Source organism: Gasterosteus aculeatus, chromosome 6 (assembly GCF_964276395.1).
Source record: "Gasterosteus aculeatus chromosome 6, fGasAcu3.hap1.1, whole genome shotgun sequence".
Lineage (NCBI taxonomy): Eukaryota > Metazoa > Chordata > Actinopteri > Perciformes > Gasterosteidae > Gasterosteus > Gasterosteus aculeatus.
The window spans coordinates 19182490-19195195 of record NC_135693.1 but is presented as its reverse complement, the minus strand read 5'-3'; the positions used below and the strand labels follow the sequence as shown (position 1 = coordinate 19195195).

At 47.7% G+C, this 12706-nt stretch overlaps 1 protein-coding gene across 3 annotated transcripts in view; it reads right to left on the bottom strand.

Moving 5' to 3' along the window:
* Positions 1–1303: 1303 nt before the first annotated feature.
* The window catches only part of LOC120820903 (contactin-associated protein-like 4), a 30172-nt gene continuing 18769 nt past the window's right edge, over positions 1304–12706 (bottom strand). For 2 of the 3 annotated variants that reach the window (XM_040179140.2, XM_078104240.1), the window contains 15 exons: positions 12514–12685; positions 10931–11037; positions 10674–10793; positions 10367–10567; positions 10073–10235; positions 9697–9824; positions 9420–9590; positions 8684–8902; positions 7590–7829; positions 6768–6986; positions 3845–3978; positions 3296–3383; positions 2815–3030; positions 2357–2428; positions 1304–2088 (listed from right to left, as the gene is read on the bottom strand). In XM_040179140.2, the coding sequence (XP_040035074.2) occupies positions 1907–2088; positions 2357–2428; positions 2815–3030; positions 3296–3383; positions 3845–3978; positions 6768–6986; positions 7590–7829; positions 8684–8902; positions 9420–9590; positions 9697–9824; positions 10073–10235; positions 10367–10567; positions 10674–10793; positions 10931–11037; positions 12514–12685 (2432 nt within the window). In that variant the 3' untranslated portion in view covers positions 1304–1906. Of the gene's footprint in view, positions 2089–2356; positions 2429–2814; positions 3076–3295; positions 3384–3844; positions 3979–6767; positions 6987–7589; positions 7830–8683; positions 8903–9419; positions 9591–9696; positions 9825–10072; positions 10236–10366; positions 10568–10673; positions 10794–10930; positions 11038–12513; positions 12686–12706 lie in introns of all 3 variants that reach the window. The other variant, XM_040179138.2, reaches the window with a different exon arrangement.

The window sequence follows — 12706 nt, the reverse complement described above, 5'->3', positions numbered from 1 at the left end:
ATATAGCGAGTGATAACCCGACTGGCCAACGTAACCTACAATGGTTCAAATATTTCATGAAAAAGTGACTCTTATCTTTCCAACTAAAATCCGTCAACATGCAGTCTTTTCAAAGTAAACTTATGATTGGACAAAAAGATCATTCTCCTTGGTGTTCTGCATGCAGAGGCGATACGGAGGTCCGTGCTGCCGTTTATGATCAGCGGGTTTATGGTGGAGCCGCTGGGATCTCTGATCTGATAGCAGGAGGCTGTTAATTATCCGGCCCACATAATGTTTGTAGGGCCACACGACCTCACAGCAGATCTCCTCCTCTGTCCAGAGCATCTTCATTAAATGTTGGAGTCGCGTTGCTGCATTGACAGAACACGCTATAATCCTGCTGGAGGTTTGACTTTGTGAAGCTTTTTCAAAGTCAAGTATGAGCGTTCGGTTCCTCCAGTGTCTTTAGATCAGAATGTCTGGGCTGTAATGAGGTAGGTTCTTCCTCTGGTTCGCTCAAGTGCATCTTTCTCAAAATAAACTGTGAAGCTTATGTACTTTGGTTACTAAAAGGAACTTTCATTTTGTGTTAATTAGATTGGTCCCTATGGAGGAAATACGTATAGTGTCTCTGAGCACCAGGGTCCCTTTAGAAAAGATCTCATTTTACTACAATCTGTCCACGGTGGACTGGTCTCTGCTGGAGGATCTGGGTTTGTCCGCCGTGGACTGGATTCTTCAGGCTCATGAATGTGGGCATTGACGGTTTGAGTTCTGGGTGGTTCATATTTGTAACAATCAGATTCATGGCAGCACCTTGTCACATAATAGCTGGAAGAGACCCGCCGTCATTACGACCCGTCCTCCCTTCAATGAGGCTTTGTTACAGGCAAGAATGCGTCTCTAAATAGAGCTGCCTGACACACACACACTCATGGAACGCAGTGAGTCCTCTGCAGACAGATTCCTGTTTCAGTCTTTTGAAATGTCACACTGTGAAGGAGAGACCGTGGGAAGCTTAAATGATGTTAAACGTGCGTGTGAACAGAGAAATAATTGATTTGGACGTCGAGGTTTCTAATCCACCACATTTTGAACCAACGAGCTGCAGCTCATCATGTCAGCGGGTTCAATGTTCAGTGCTTGTTTGGTAGAAAGAAACGTCTCGTTCTTAGATTTGATTGATAAACAGCAGAAATGATTTGTTCTCTATTGCAAGATGAATTTCACACGTGTTTTTATACTTAATGTGAATCTCTCTGAGTTACAAGACACGTGGAATGTTTTTGCTGTAATGAACAGAAAGTCCACAGTCAACGGGTCCTTCTCAATACTTTTACTGTTCAGAAATACATCGAGAGCTGGAGGCAGGAAAGTGACAGAAAGAAGAAAAAATGAAGCAGAGGGAAATAAATAAGAGTTCAGCTTCGCTTGGTGTTTTCTATGGAATGGAAGAAAATCACAAAAGCTTTTAAGAAGATGGAAAATGTTCAACGTGAACACGGCAGGTGCAAAAAAAACACCAAACAACCAATTAAATCGAGTCAATCACTCGAAACACCAAACATCCATTATCCTCATCGGACAAATGTATTTAAATCACCTCGCCGCTTTTTAACTTTCATAGCAACAAAACCCACCACATACAAAAACACAGTTCCTCGTCCGACCGCTTCAGCGGGACGCAGGAAAGGACCGATTGACTTAAAGTCTAATACCAAAGTGCTGCGTCTTTGTATATTTACAGCTGCTCTCCTCCAGGCAGCGCTGACGCGTCACAAAGCGCCCGTTTGGACGCGCAGCCTCGTTCAGCCTCAGGAGAAGAGTTCTGATGCTCGGCCTCCGCCGGAGCAGAGTCTGCTTTTTGAACGTGAAGCACGGAGGCTCGACGCTGCGTCTCCGTCTCTGTCCGCGTCCAAACCTCCTAAATAAAATACTCCCTCTGGTTCTCACCCGGGCCGCCGCGCGAGCCGGCGCCGCCGTTGCCGTTGTCGGGCTTCGGCGTCTTCCCCGCCGGCCTCCGACATGTGCCTTTCCACCGGTAGAGCACCCGCGCCGTCACGGCCAACGCCGACACGGTCACGAAGATGGCCACCGCTATCCCGCCTGCAAGGCAGAGCACAGGGCACGGGTCAAAGGTCACTGCGGGCGCAGTAGTGACATGGAAGCCTCGTCATTGCCAGTTGTCTATTCAAATGGGACCAATAGGACTACGGGACATTATTGGACATGAACATCTCGCTTTCATTTTGAGACAAATCTGTTGGTCCCTGTCCCACTTTCTGTCCTGCAGGGGACAAAACCAGAAAGTTTTGGAGACACGGTTGAAGGAAATGGCCAAAGGTTACAGTGAGAAACAGCGCCGGTACGGAACCTCCAATCAGAGCGGAGTCCCTCCTGACGGCGTTCTCCACAGGCTGACCCGTTCCCACTGATCCAGACTGGCCTGCAGCAGAGACACAGAGCGGAAGGGACAGGCGGCGCGGAGGTGAAGGCACAAAGGAAAGAGCAGAGAGGTCGAACGCAAGCGAAGAGAGACGAAGAGGAGGACGAAGACATGGAGGTGAGCAGATGAGAAGCAAAGAGACATTGTGAGCATTGGGGAAAGATACGATAACTGAATAAATTACCCCGTGTTGTGATCCCAACGGCCCTGTTGCAATGTTCTCTGACGTAACACCCACACAGAGACGCTAACCCCAGTAATATTTATTAATGTCCTGGGAGGAGGTGGGCGCTTCGCTTGCAGTAAGACTTTACTAAAACCCAAATGTTGACTTCATTTATTAAACATATGAGACATTTGAAAGAGCACCGAGCGTGTCCTCTGACCTGACAGGTGGTGTCTGGTTCCTGCCGCGTGGGGATCGGCGGAGGTGGAGCCACAAATGGACTGGACCAGTGGGCCGGTGACCACGACGGGGCTGGTGTCCGGGTGGAGCAGGGCCGCCTTCAGAGGGCTGACGGAGTTAAAGAGCACGCCAGACAGGCAGCCGGTGAAACCCAGAGAGGCCAGCCGGGACAGCCCCGGGTCCAACTCGGCAGAGTCTGGAGACAAAGGGTACGTGCACGCGTCATGCTGGATATCAATGGCTGCGGATGAAAGACGAAGGGGCGTCACAGACCGCGTGTTACACGCGGGATCCGTCCAGCGTCCATGGTCCCGTCACCAGGCGATAAACTGATCCTGACCTAAGACTTCCCGGTATTTGCTTTCATTTCTATGTTGGTCCTGTGCCCATTACACGGCCTGGACTTCCCATCATCGTGATGAAGGTTTCAGTCCCTCGTTGGGTTCTTCAGGCTCACCTACCGTGCACCCTGCCGAGAACCAGCGACCGGACGCCGTTGAATTCTACATCCGACGTCAGGTTGAAGTCCTCTTTGCTGTTCTGGTCAATCTGGTAAAAAAAATTAGATCAAAATAAGATTTCAAAATCCACATTGCTGCTTTGTAGCTGCTTCAAGGGAAAAAGAATGATCTTTGTAGTGAACATATTGGTAATTTTCAATGTTTTACACTTTTTACACAATTGCACAACTTGAAACGTGTTTGAAGACTGATACACAAAATGAGCAAAATAATGCAATAAGTATTATATATATACAACGGGTGGAAACCCCGTCCATCGTTCCAACGGGACCAAACATGAGAGTATGAGAGACGGTGAAGACGCTCCAGACTCTTGTGCTGGTTCTCCTCCAGCCTTTGTGTCTTTTCAACGTAAACTCCAGGATGGTTTGGGTAAAAACGCGCATAGGGTTTGGAAAAGAGCCTATTTTAATCTAACTGCTGGCTCAGCTTTCATCACCTGCCGCCCCGCTGAGGCTGCTGGGAACAGCGGAATGTATTGTACGTTACCTGCACCCAGGCGGCGGCGGCCCGCCTGCTGACCACGACGGCGTGGAGCCGTCCGTCGGCGAGGTTCGTCACTTTGCTTCTCAGGACGTCAGCGGCTCTGCTGCTGTCCAGACGGTATCTCACCTCCAGCATGTCTGCACATTATCAGCAAATGACCGAATAGCAAATTACGTAGCAATACAACTACCTGATGGTTATCATTCAGTGTGAACATATTAAAGATTTTAACTTCTAAAATCAATGTTGAAGTTTAATAAATGATACAATGCTTTTAAACTGAACCAGTGAAATTTTCTTTTCTACCCATCGTCTACGCACAAAAAGGGTCTCAAGGGACGTCTCGATGTTTCAGGGTCAAAGCAGCTGAACAATAAACCCAGAAATAATTTAACATTAGGGCCAAATACTGCCGGCAATGATAAACAGACTGAAGTTAATTTACATAATGTTCATGTCATTGAAAAAAAGGGTTATTTCATTGCATTCACCATGTAATGTCTGCAGGCTGTGTGGATGATAAGACACATAGAAAAGCTTATTTTCCATTTTACAGAGCAAATGGATAATAACTTGTCCACATTAATACATTGTGGGAATTCATAAAAGCATAACTTTGGACTAATTGTGAAGCATGAAGTCCTCAGGCCATTTATAGCTTACATAGAGTTTTCTATGTAAGCTATAAATAATGCATTATTTATAATCAGCACTTTTAACACTTTGTATCTCACTCGTTAGAGAAGAAGAGTGAGAGAAAGCTGCACAGTGTGTTCACGCCACAATGACCACGGGTCACACGAGGTGACCTGTTTCTTCATATCACTACTTTTTAGTTCTCTCTTCTTACAGACGCCACAAGAAGACAAACGGAATCTGAGGATGAGATACGGTTAGCGTGGTTCATACTATTCAGCTTTCACTCAAAAATGAAGACGACATCTTTATCTTAGAAAAGTTGCTCATCTGTAACGATGTAAAGAAACAAGGCAACGTGACAAAACAAAATATATAACGTACCAAGTTAACCTAACGATGTAAAGTAAGATAACAAAACAATATAACGCATGATTTAGTGTAACGATGTAATTTAACAATATCACGTAATGATGTAACTACGCAACACGGCAAAACAAAGTAACGTAACAACAAACGTAAAAAACAATTTAACCTAACAATTTAACAAATTAACAGATCAATGTAACCGAACGGTGAAACGCTGCAATGTAACACTGCGATGTAACTTAATAATGTAGCTTACTTATGTAACTACGCAACATGGCAAAACAATTAAGCGTAACAACGTAGCGTAACAACGTAGCGTAACAACGTAGCGTAACAACGTAGCGTAACAACGTAGCGTAACAACGTAGTGTAACAATGTAGAGTAACAACGTAGTGTAACAACGTAGCGTAACAATGTAGTGTAACAATGTAGAGTAACAACGTAGTGTAACAACGTAGCGTAACAATGTAGCGTAACAATGTAGCGTAACAACGTAGCGTAACAACGTAGTGTAACAATGTAGAGTAACAACGTAGTGTAACAACGTAGCGTAACAATGTAGCGTAACAATGTAGCGTAACAACGTAGCGTAACAACGTAGTGTAACAATGTAGAGTAACAACGTAGTGTAACAACGTAGCGTAACAATGTAGTGTAACAACGTAGTGTAACAACGTAGTGTAACATTGTAGTGTAACAATGTAGCGTAACAATGTAGCGTAACAATGTAGCGTAACAACGTAGTGTAACAACGTAGCGTAACAATGTAGCGTAACAATGTAGCGTAACAATGTAGCGTAACAATGTAGCGTAACAATGTAGCGTAACAACGTAGTGTAACAACGTAGTGTAACAATGTAGCGTAACAATGTAGCGTAACAATGTAGCGTAACAATGTAGCGTAACAACATAGTGTAACAACCCCCGGTCCGCCCTGTGCAGTTATGCTCCGTACGCTCATTTTCAAGCACAAGGAGGAATCGATGAATTGGATTCAGTGAATGAACTGTTAAAGCATGAAATTGAATGAGCACTGAAATTAGAATAAGCTGCTAAAAAACAACCTCAAACCCTCTTGTTTAATACAAGAAAACAATGCATTGAAAATAATGTGTTCCATGGTATTTATTGGTGTTGGTGTTTGTTTGCCTCTGAATGTTTTGCTTTCAGGTCTGTAATCACTGACATCAGTGATTACAGACCTGTTGTAACTTTCACATCTAGATGGATGAAAACGACCCGGGTGATCTTTAAAAGATAAGGAAGGCAAATTATTTTCTGTTGCACTGAAGATGTAGATCTTAAAAAATGTCACAGTGTTCAATCACCACAAAGGAACCTTTATCAGCCGCCTCTTTTTTTAAGTCAAATGTTCCCACTCGCCTTTCGTCTGATTCAACACGGATGTTGTTGAATGAAGCGAGAACAGAAGCAGCAAGAGGAGAAGCTGACATTAGAAGAAAAGAAGGATTCATGGATGATCCTTACAGGCACAAAGTCTCAACTCTGAGCACTTTATCTGACAGATAAGAGGATAAAGTGAGGATAAATTTATTGTATCAACTAAGCAAAACAAACGTTGAAAGTCAAACATTTTTACACGTCAAAAACGTTTTTTATTGTATTATGTATTATATATTTGGGTATGTTTTGCATATTGTGTCAATCCCCAAAAACACACTTTGAATTGATAGAGGGGAGATATTCGGATACTGGTATCAGAAAGTTGGTGCTCTGATGTTGGATGTAACTCCATTTGTAACTGCAAAGTCAACTTTTGTTATGCACATGATGCTGCAACTAGATAATCTAAATCTAGATAGAAAAACAGGGAATATGCATGCACCATGCGCCATAAACACTGAAACATTCAGGGCCAGCCAATGAAATCCATTTGAGGGGAAGTGAAGCCTCCCTCACCGTGCCGGTTGAGCAGCAGAGCCAGGTACTCTCTGCGGGAGGAGCCCACGAAGAGGAGCAGGGCTGGACTCTGGAGGCTCCTGAAGCTCAGGGAGAGGTCCTCCGCTCTCAGATCCAGGTCGGAGGAGACGGTGGGGGACGGGGAGCCGTCGCTGCCCCGGTCCAGCTCGTTGAAGGCGTAGCTGACGGATGTCTCCGACTTGAAGCTGGCTGAAACCTCTGCGGGAGGAAAAGGGAGGAGACGCTTCATTCTTCTTCACGCAGGATGTGCTTTTAGGGAGATTTTAGTTTTGGCTTTGCAGGGACACCATGCCTCACATTGGAATATGGGTAAATATAGATTTGTAAATGCGGCAGTGACAACCCATAATTAATTGAGGTCGTGGTACCACAAAAAACATTGCCAGGTGAAAAGAACGATGCAAAATGTGACTGCTAATTAAATCTCCTCTGTGTGGGATGTGATCCCCCGTCGCTGAAAGCGTGCGACAGACAACACAGCTGTTAATTATTGCATAAATCGTGTGTGTTACTGCTGACGTGAGGACTCAACGCTCCAGGGAGAACTTAAGCATCAGAAAGTGCAGGTGTGTGGTCTGACAAAAATCGGCACACGGCTCTTATATTTAAGCATAATTTAAAAACGCAAAAATAACTGACCCTCTGCACTAAATCAATGGTTAAATGCTGAGATAATCTTATTGCAGTGAGTTAACTTTTGTGTTTGCCATCATCATCACAGGAAAACATCTCCAGTACAACATGTTGTATAATATATATATATATATAATGTAGAATATGCGGGTGGTGCAGGTGGAGCACCTCTGTCGCAGAAGGCGCCGGTGTGAGCGGACGAGCTGCAGTCGCAGGAGAAGCTGCTGGTTCTCTCCACGCAGCGGCCGCGGTTCTGGCAGAGCGAGCCGTAGCTGCTGCAGTGGCCCGGGCACCCCGCCTGCACCCCGGGCGTGATCCTGGCCCTCGCCTCCAGGTCCAGGGGGACCCCGTTCAGCTGCAGGGAGCGCATGCAGCCCCGAAAGCCCCTCTGCCTGGACGCGGTGCCGCCTGGAGGGAAGACACGGGATTCTGCTGCTGATGCGACTCGATTCGGCCAATAAACTCATTCAATTACACAAATAAGAATAACTTAATACCTCTGTCTTCTGTTGTTTCACCGTTGCGGACTCATTTCCTTTTGATAAATGAAATGAATTGATTGTCTGAGGTGTGGATCAAGCTTTTCATTACTGATCCAAATGTGTGATTTTCTACATTGCAGCTACAAATCATCACTACTTTATGCTGCGGTTGACAACTTGTCGAGCTTGTTAATGCATTTCCATTCTTTGCAGGCAGCCGCCAGCTTCGGCTCATTTCTGAATGATGATATGCGAGAAACAAGCATATACAATATAACAAATACAACTTTCTTCTGTCTGCAGAAATGCAGAAGGATGAAGTTTATCAAACCGCAGATGTGACGAAACGAATGGGAAGGCAAATCTCATCGTCTCTGTGATCCGGACAGAGACTGATATCTGATTTTGTAACAAACAGCTGAACACACTCTGCACCTCGGGGGGACAAAGATGTGTCAACATTCCCTCACGCTGAATTATTTAAAGTGATGAGCTGATGAAACTCAGTGAAACGCACAGCAGCAGGTAAAATATTCAAGGTGAGAGCACCATGATTGTTCATATCCGGAAGCTGGCGAGCCGTCAATCCGACTGAATCGTGAGCCGGGAAGAATGACGGCATGCGTAAATTGCTGAGGTGTCAGATTAAGAGTAAATGACCAGAGACGTGGTAGCGATTCGTTCCCTGGAGACGTGGACCAGGATGGAAGGTTTTGACAGAACACTCTTCTCATGGAAGTCTGACCTGCAGGAAAGGTCCAGAAGATCAGACACACACACCTATGAACAGCTGGCTGTTGAGCTGCAGGTGGACGTGCCCGTCGGCGGGCGCCTCCCTCGTGGCGGCGGGCAGCTCGTCGAGGCGGAGCGACGCCGCCCTGACGTTGCGCTCGGCGCGCACGCGGTGCCACCTGTCGTCGTCGAGCGGGAAGCCGGTCGTCACGGCGACCTCCGTCGGGCCGTCGCCCACGTCGAAGGAGAAGAGCACCTCGGTGGAAGCTGAGTCGGGGGAGGGAGACAGGCGAGGCTCACTGGACGACTCGGCAAAGCGTTCGTCCGGTTCAGCGCTCGGTTCATTTTCCAAAATGAGAAATGAGAGAAAAATGAAAAAGGGAAACAGTCTCGTCGTGACTGCAGGAGTGTAACGAGGGCTTCTCATCTTCTCAAACTCTCTCGCCTTACTTGTTCTTCTCTCACCGAAGGGGCGGTTGTCACGGCAACCGGTTATAATAATACCTCCCGGTCACCTCAACTGCAGCCACGGAGATAATTGTCGGTTGTTGTGTTTTTATTTTCACATGACAAGAAGCTCCTTGATGAAACAGTCGGATACACTCAGTGGGTTTTTATGCCTGAAGTCACCAAATAACTGCAGGAACATGACTTATGACTTATTACAAATATTCTAAAACATATTACATATATAACAAAGATGTGCCGTGATTTCTGTGTAATTTTATGGCTTTGAAAGATTTTACAATCAAACTACTGTACAAACTTAAAGGTCTTTACTCACAGCGGAGCTCGATGCGAATGAAGTCTTTGATGCCCAGGTTTTCCAGGAAGACGCCGGAGGACGAAGAGGTCTTAAACAGGAAGGAGATGTCGGCGCTCAGCTCGCCGTGGAAGGTGGGGAAGTGGAGGTAAGACGTCTCCTGGTCGAAAAGTGCAGCGTTCCAGACGTTTTCTGTGAATAAACCAAAAGCCGCTCAGTCATTACTGTGGAATTCACCTCAATGTGACTAACTAATGTCACTTGTATTACGTAGTTCTAAAGGGGACGTTGGGCTTACTGTCTCCATGACAACGGAGAGGCCCGACCCTGTAGGCGCCTTCTGAATCGGACCTCTGGACGTCCCCCAGCACCAGAGACCTCACAGGGAGGGTCTCCTTGTGGGTCAGCAGGCCTGAGTCCTTGGCCCTGGACAGGAGGGGGGGGGGGAGAAGACAGAAGAAGAAAGCTTTGAAGGAGGAAGCCGAGAAACAGGGCGGAAAAAGATAAACTTTTACAACGAGAAGAGGAAGGATGAGAAGAATAAAGTGAAATATCAAGTATGAAGAAAAAAAAAGGATTATTATTTTGTTTTATTTTTGATCTAAACCAGAATGAAAGTTTCACAGCGGTAATAATCCGATATGAAAGCGGCGTAATCCTGAGCGACACAGTACCATTCGCTGCGGTCGGCGTCACAGTTGCAGGCGTGCCGGGGGTCCACGCAGTTCTCCTGCAGGCCGCAGGAACACCGCTGGCTGCCCGGCGGGGCTCCGCCCCAATAAGTCTGCACCTGTCCGTCACCGGGACCCCCTACCCACCAGCTGAGCAGAGGGCCGTCTGCAACACCCCCCCCCCCCCAGGCCGGTTAGTCCTTTAATACTTGTCCCTTTAGAGAGGCATCAAGATCAATATTTGCTGTTATTTTATCAGACGCTTTGATAGGACACGACCTCGCGGGACGTCTTTACCCGCCGTGTTGAGCAGGCGGGACTTCCTGCAGTCGTAGCTCAGTTCCTGCTCGCAGCGCTCCGATTGGCCGATGACGGCCGCCAGCTGCTCCTCGTCAGACGCGTACGCAAAGTGGGCGGAGATGCGCCCCCCGCCCGGCGCCGGCCGGACCCTCGTCAGGGCCGTGTTGTTGTGCTGGATCACCGTCCAGGTGTGGTCCTCTGTGGGATCGTGAAGCAAACCCTTTATTTGAGGGAAGGTCGGTGGGGTCGGGGGGGGGTCGGGGGTCGAGGGGGCGGGTCTCTGATGTGTGTGTTGCAGCCCCACCTGTCATGTTGCAGTACATCAGCCGCGCTCTGATGGGGCCGCTGCCGTCCACGTCGATGTGATAATAACCCGACGCGTTGCCCCGGTGCTTGTACGCCTCACAGGACTGCTCGTATATCGCTGGGGAGGAAGAGACGCATCATCATCATCATCATCACTGTACACATCAAAAGATGTCAGGTCATTACAGGCAACAAGTGAACACACACACACACACACACAGACACACACACACGCACAGAGCGTGTCGGGCTTACAGCTGTGGCAGGTGGCTCCGCTGTAGCCGGTGCCGGAGCAGTTGCAGTGGAAGCTGCTCCATGACTGACGGCAGCTGCCTCCGTGCTCGCAGTGACTCTGAGAGCACCTGAGAGGGAGGGAGAAGAGGGGAGAAGGGGGGGGAGACGCCTTGATCATCCGGGTCAACCTGCTTAACATCAGCGTTCAGGTTCCACTCACGCGGTAAAACAGCAAAAAAAAAACCACCCACTTAAGTTCTAGTGATCTGCGATCAGAGTCGATAGAAGCTGGTTCATTGACTCAACGTCTCAAACTCGCCGCTGAGTTTGATCTCTGAAGGCTCCTTCAGACTTTTACCACCGTGATGCCCACTGGCGACGGCACGGCTTCCTCGTTCTGACAGAACTTGAGGGGGCAAAGCTTTGTGAACACATTCAGGTCACGTGTGTTTCCCTCTGTGCACAAGACCTGACTGTGTGGGAGGAAACATGGAGCTCATCAAATAAGCAGCCCGGTTGTTCGGTTGTCCCTAATGTTTGCATAAGAGAGAGAGACAGACAGACAGACAGACAGACAGACAGAGAGACAGACCGACAGACAGACAGACAGACAGACAGACAGACAGACAGACAGACAGAGAGACAGACAGACAGACAGAGAGACAGACAGACAGACAGAGAGAGAGCAGTATTTCTAATCTCACAGTTCGGGAAACTCACTTTTGGGAAAAAACGTCTTGCTCAGCCGGCTTCTCAGATGGTTAAGTTTGTTTTTTAATTCCTCTGCTTTCCTTTTTCCTCTACGAGGACTCAGCAGGGATGGAGGCAGGTGGGTACTTTTTTGCATTTTAAATTCTGCCGGTGAATTGTTCATTGTCCATTGCGTCGCTTATCTGCACGTGTGCACAAACGCACCTGGCGGACCCTCTTTGTTCCCCGAAGTCCCCCCAAGCTCGGTGAGCAGGAGGTCGGACGAGGGCGGCTGTAAGCAGCATAAATCAACGTCTTGTTCTGATAGCAGCTTGTTGCTCAAACACGAGAACATTTCAGTATTTTGCATTTTTTCGCCATTAATCCGTCCTGCTCCAGGTGTGTGAAGGCCTCTAATCAAAGACATCATGTACCACCGGCCTCGTTTGGTGTTTCTAATGCCGGTTTAGGAGACTCGCCTCGCTATTCAGTCCTGGATGTTATTCGTAGCACTTTTACGTTGCTTTTCCCTGAGGGTCGGAATCAGAAGACAAAAGATGAACATAAGCAGGCGTGAGATCATCCTCACGGTCATTTGGCAGAAACCGTGTGAACAGCAGAAAGCCGAGAGGGCAGCGAAGAAGACTCCATCCACTGAACCCACGCTGAGGCACGCAGCCAAACTCCTCCGGAGCTGCTCCTCACCACAAATAAATCACATTCCGAAGAGAGAAAAGCCACCTCTGTATCCCGACACAACAAGAACCCGATTGTTTTCTCAGAGCGGAGACATTCTGGGAGACTGTTGCTGATATTTCCCTCTGTATCCAATCCGAGGTGTCCAATAATCCTCGCGTGACCCTCTCTTCTGGTACTTTATAACACGATTTGGTAAGAAATATAAAAAATCTGACCTGTCCAAGATGCCACACATGTCGATCTGGAGGTGACTGTAGTTTCCCATCAGCCTCTGCTGCAGCGGGATCGGGTCCACCGGCTGGTTGTGCACAGTCAGCAGGCGCATGCATCCCTGGAAGGCCTTGAAGGGGTTCACGCAGTCCTGGCGGCCCCCCTCAGCGGGGCAACCTGCACGCAACGGACGCACCT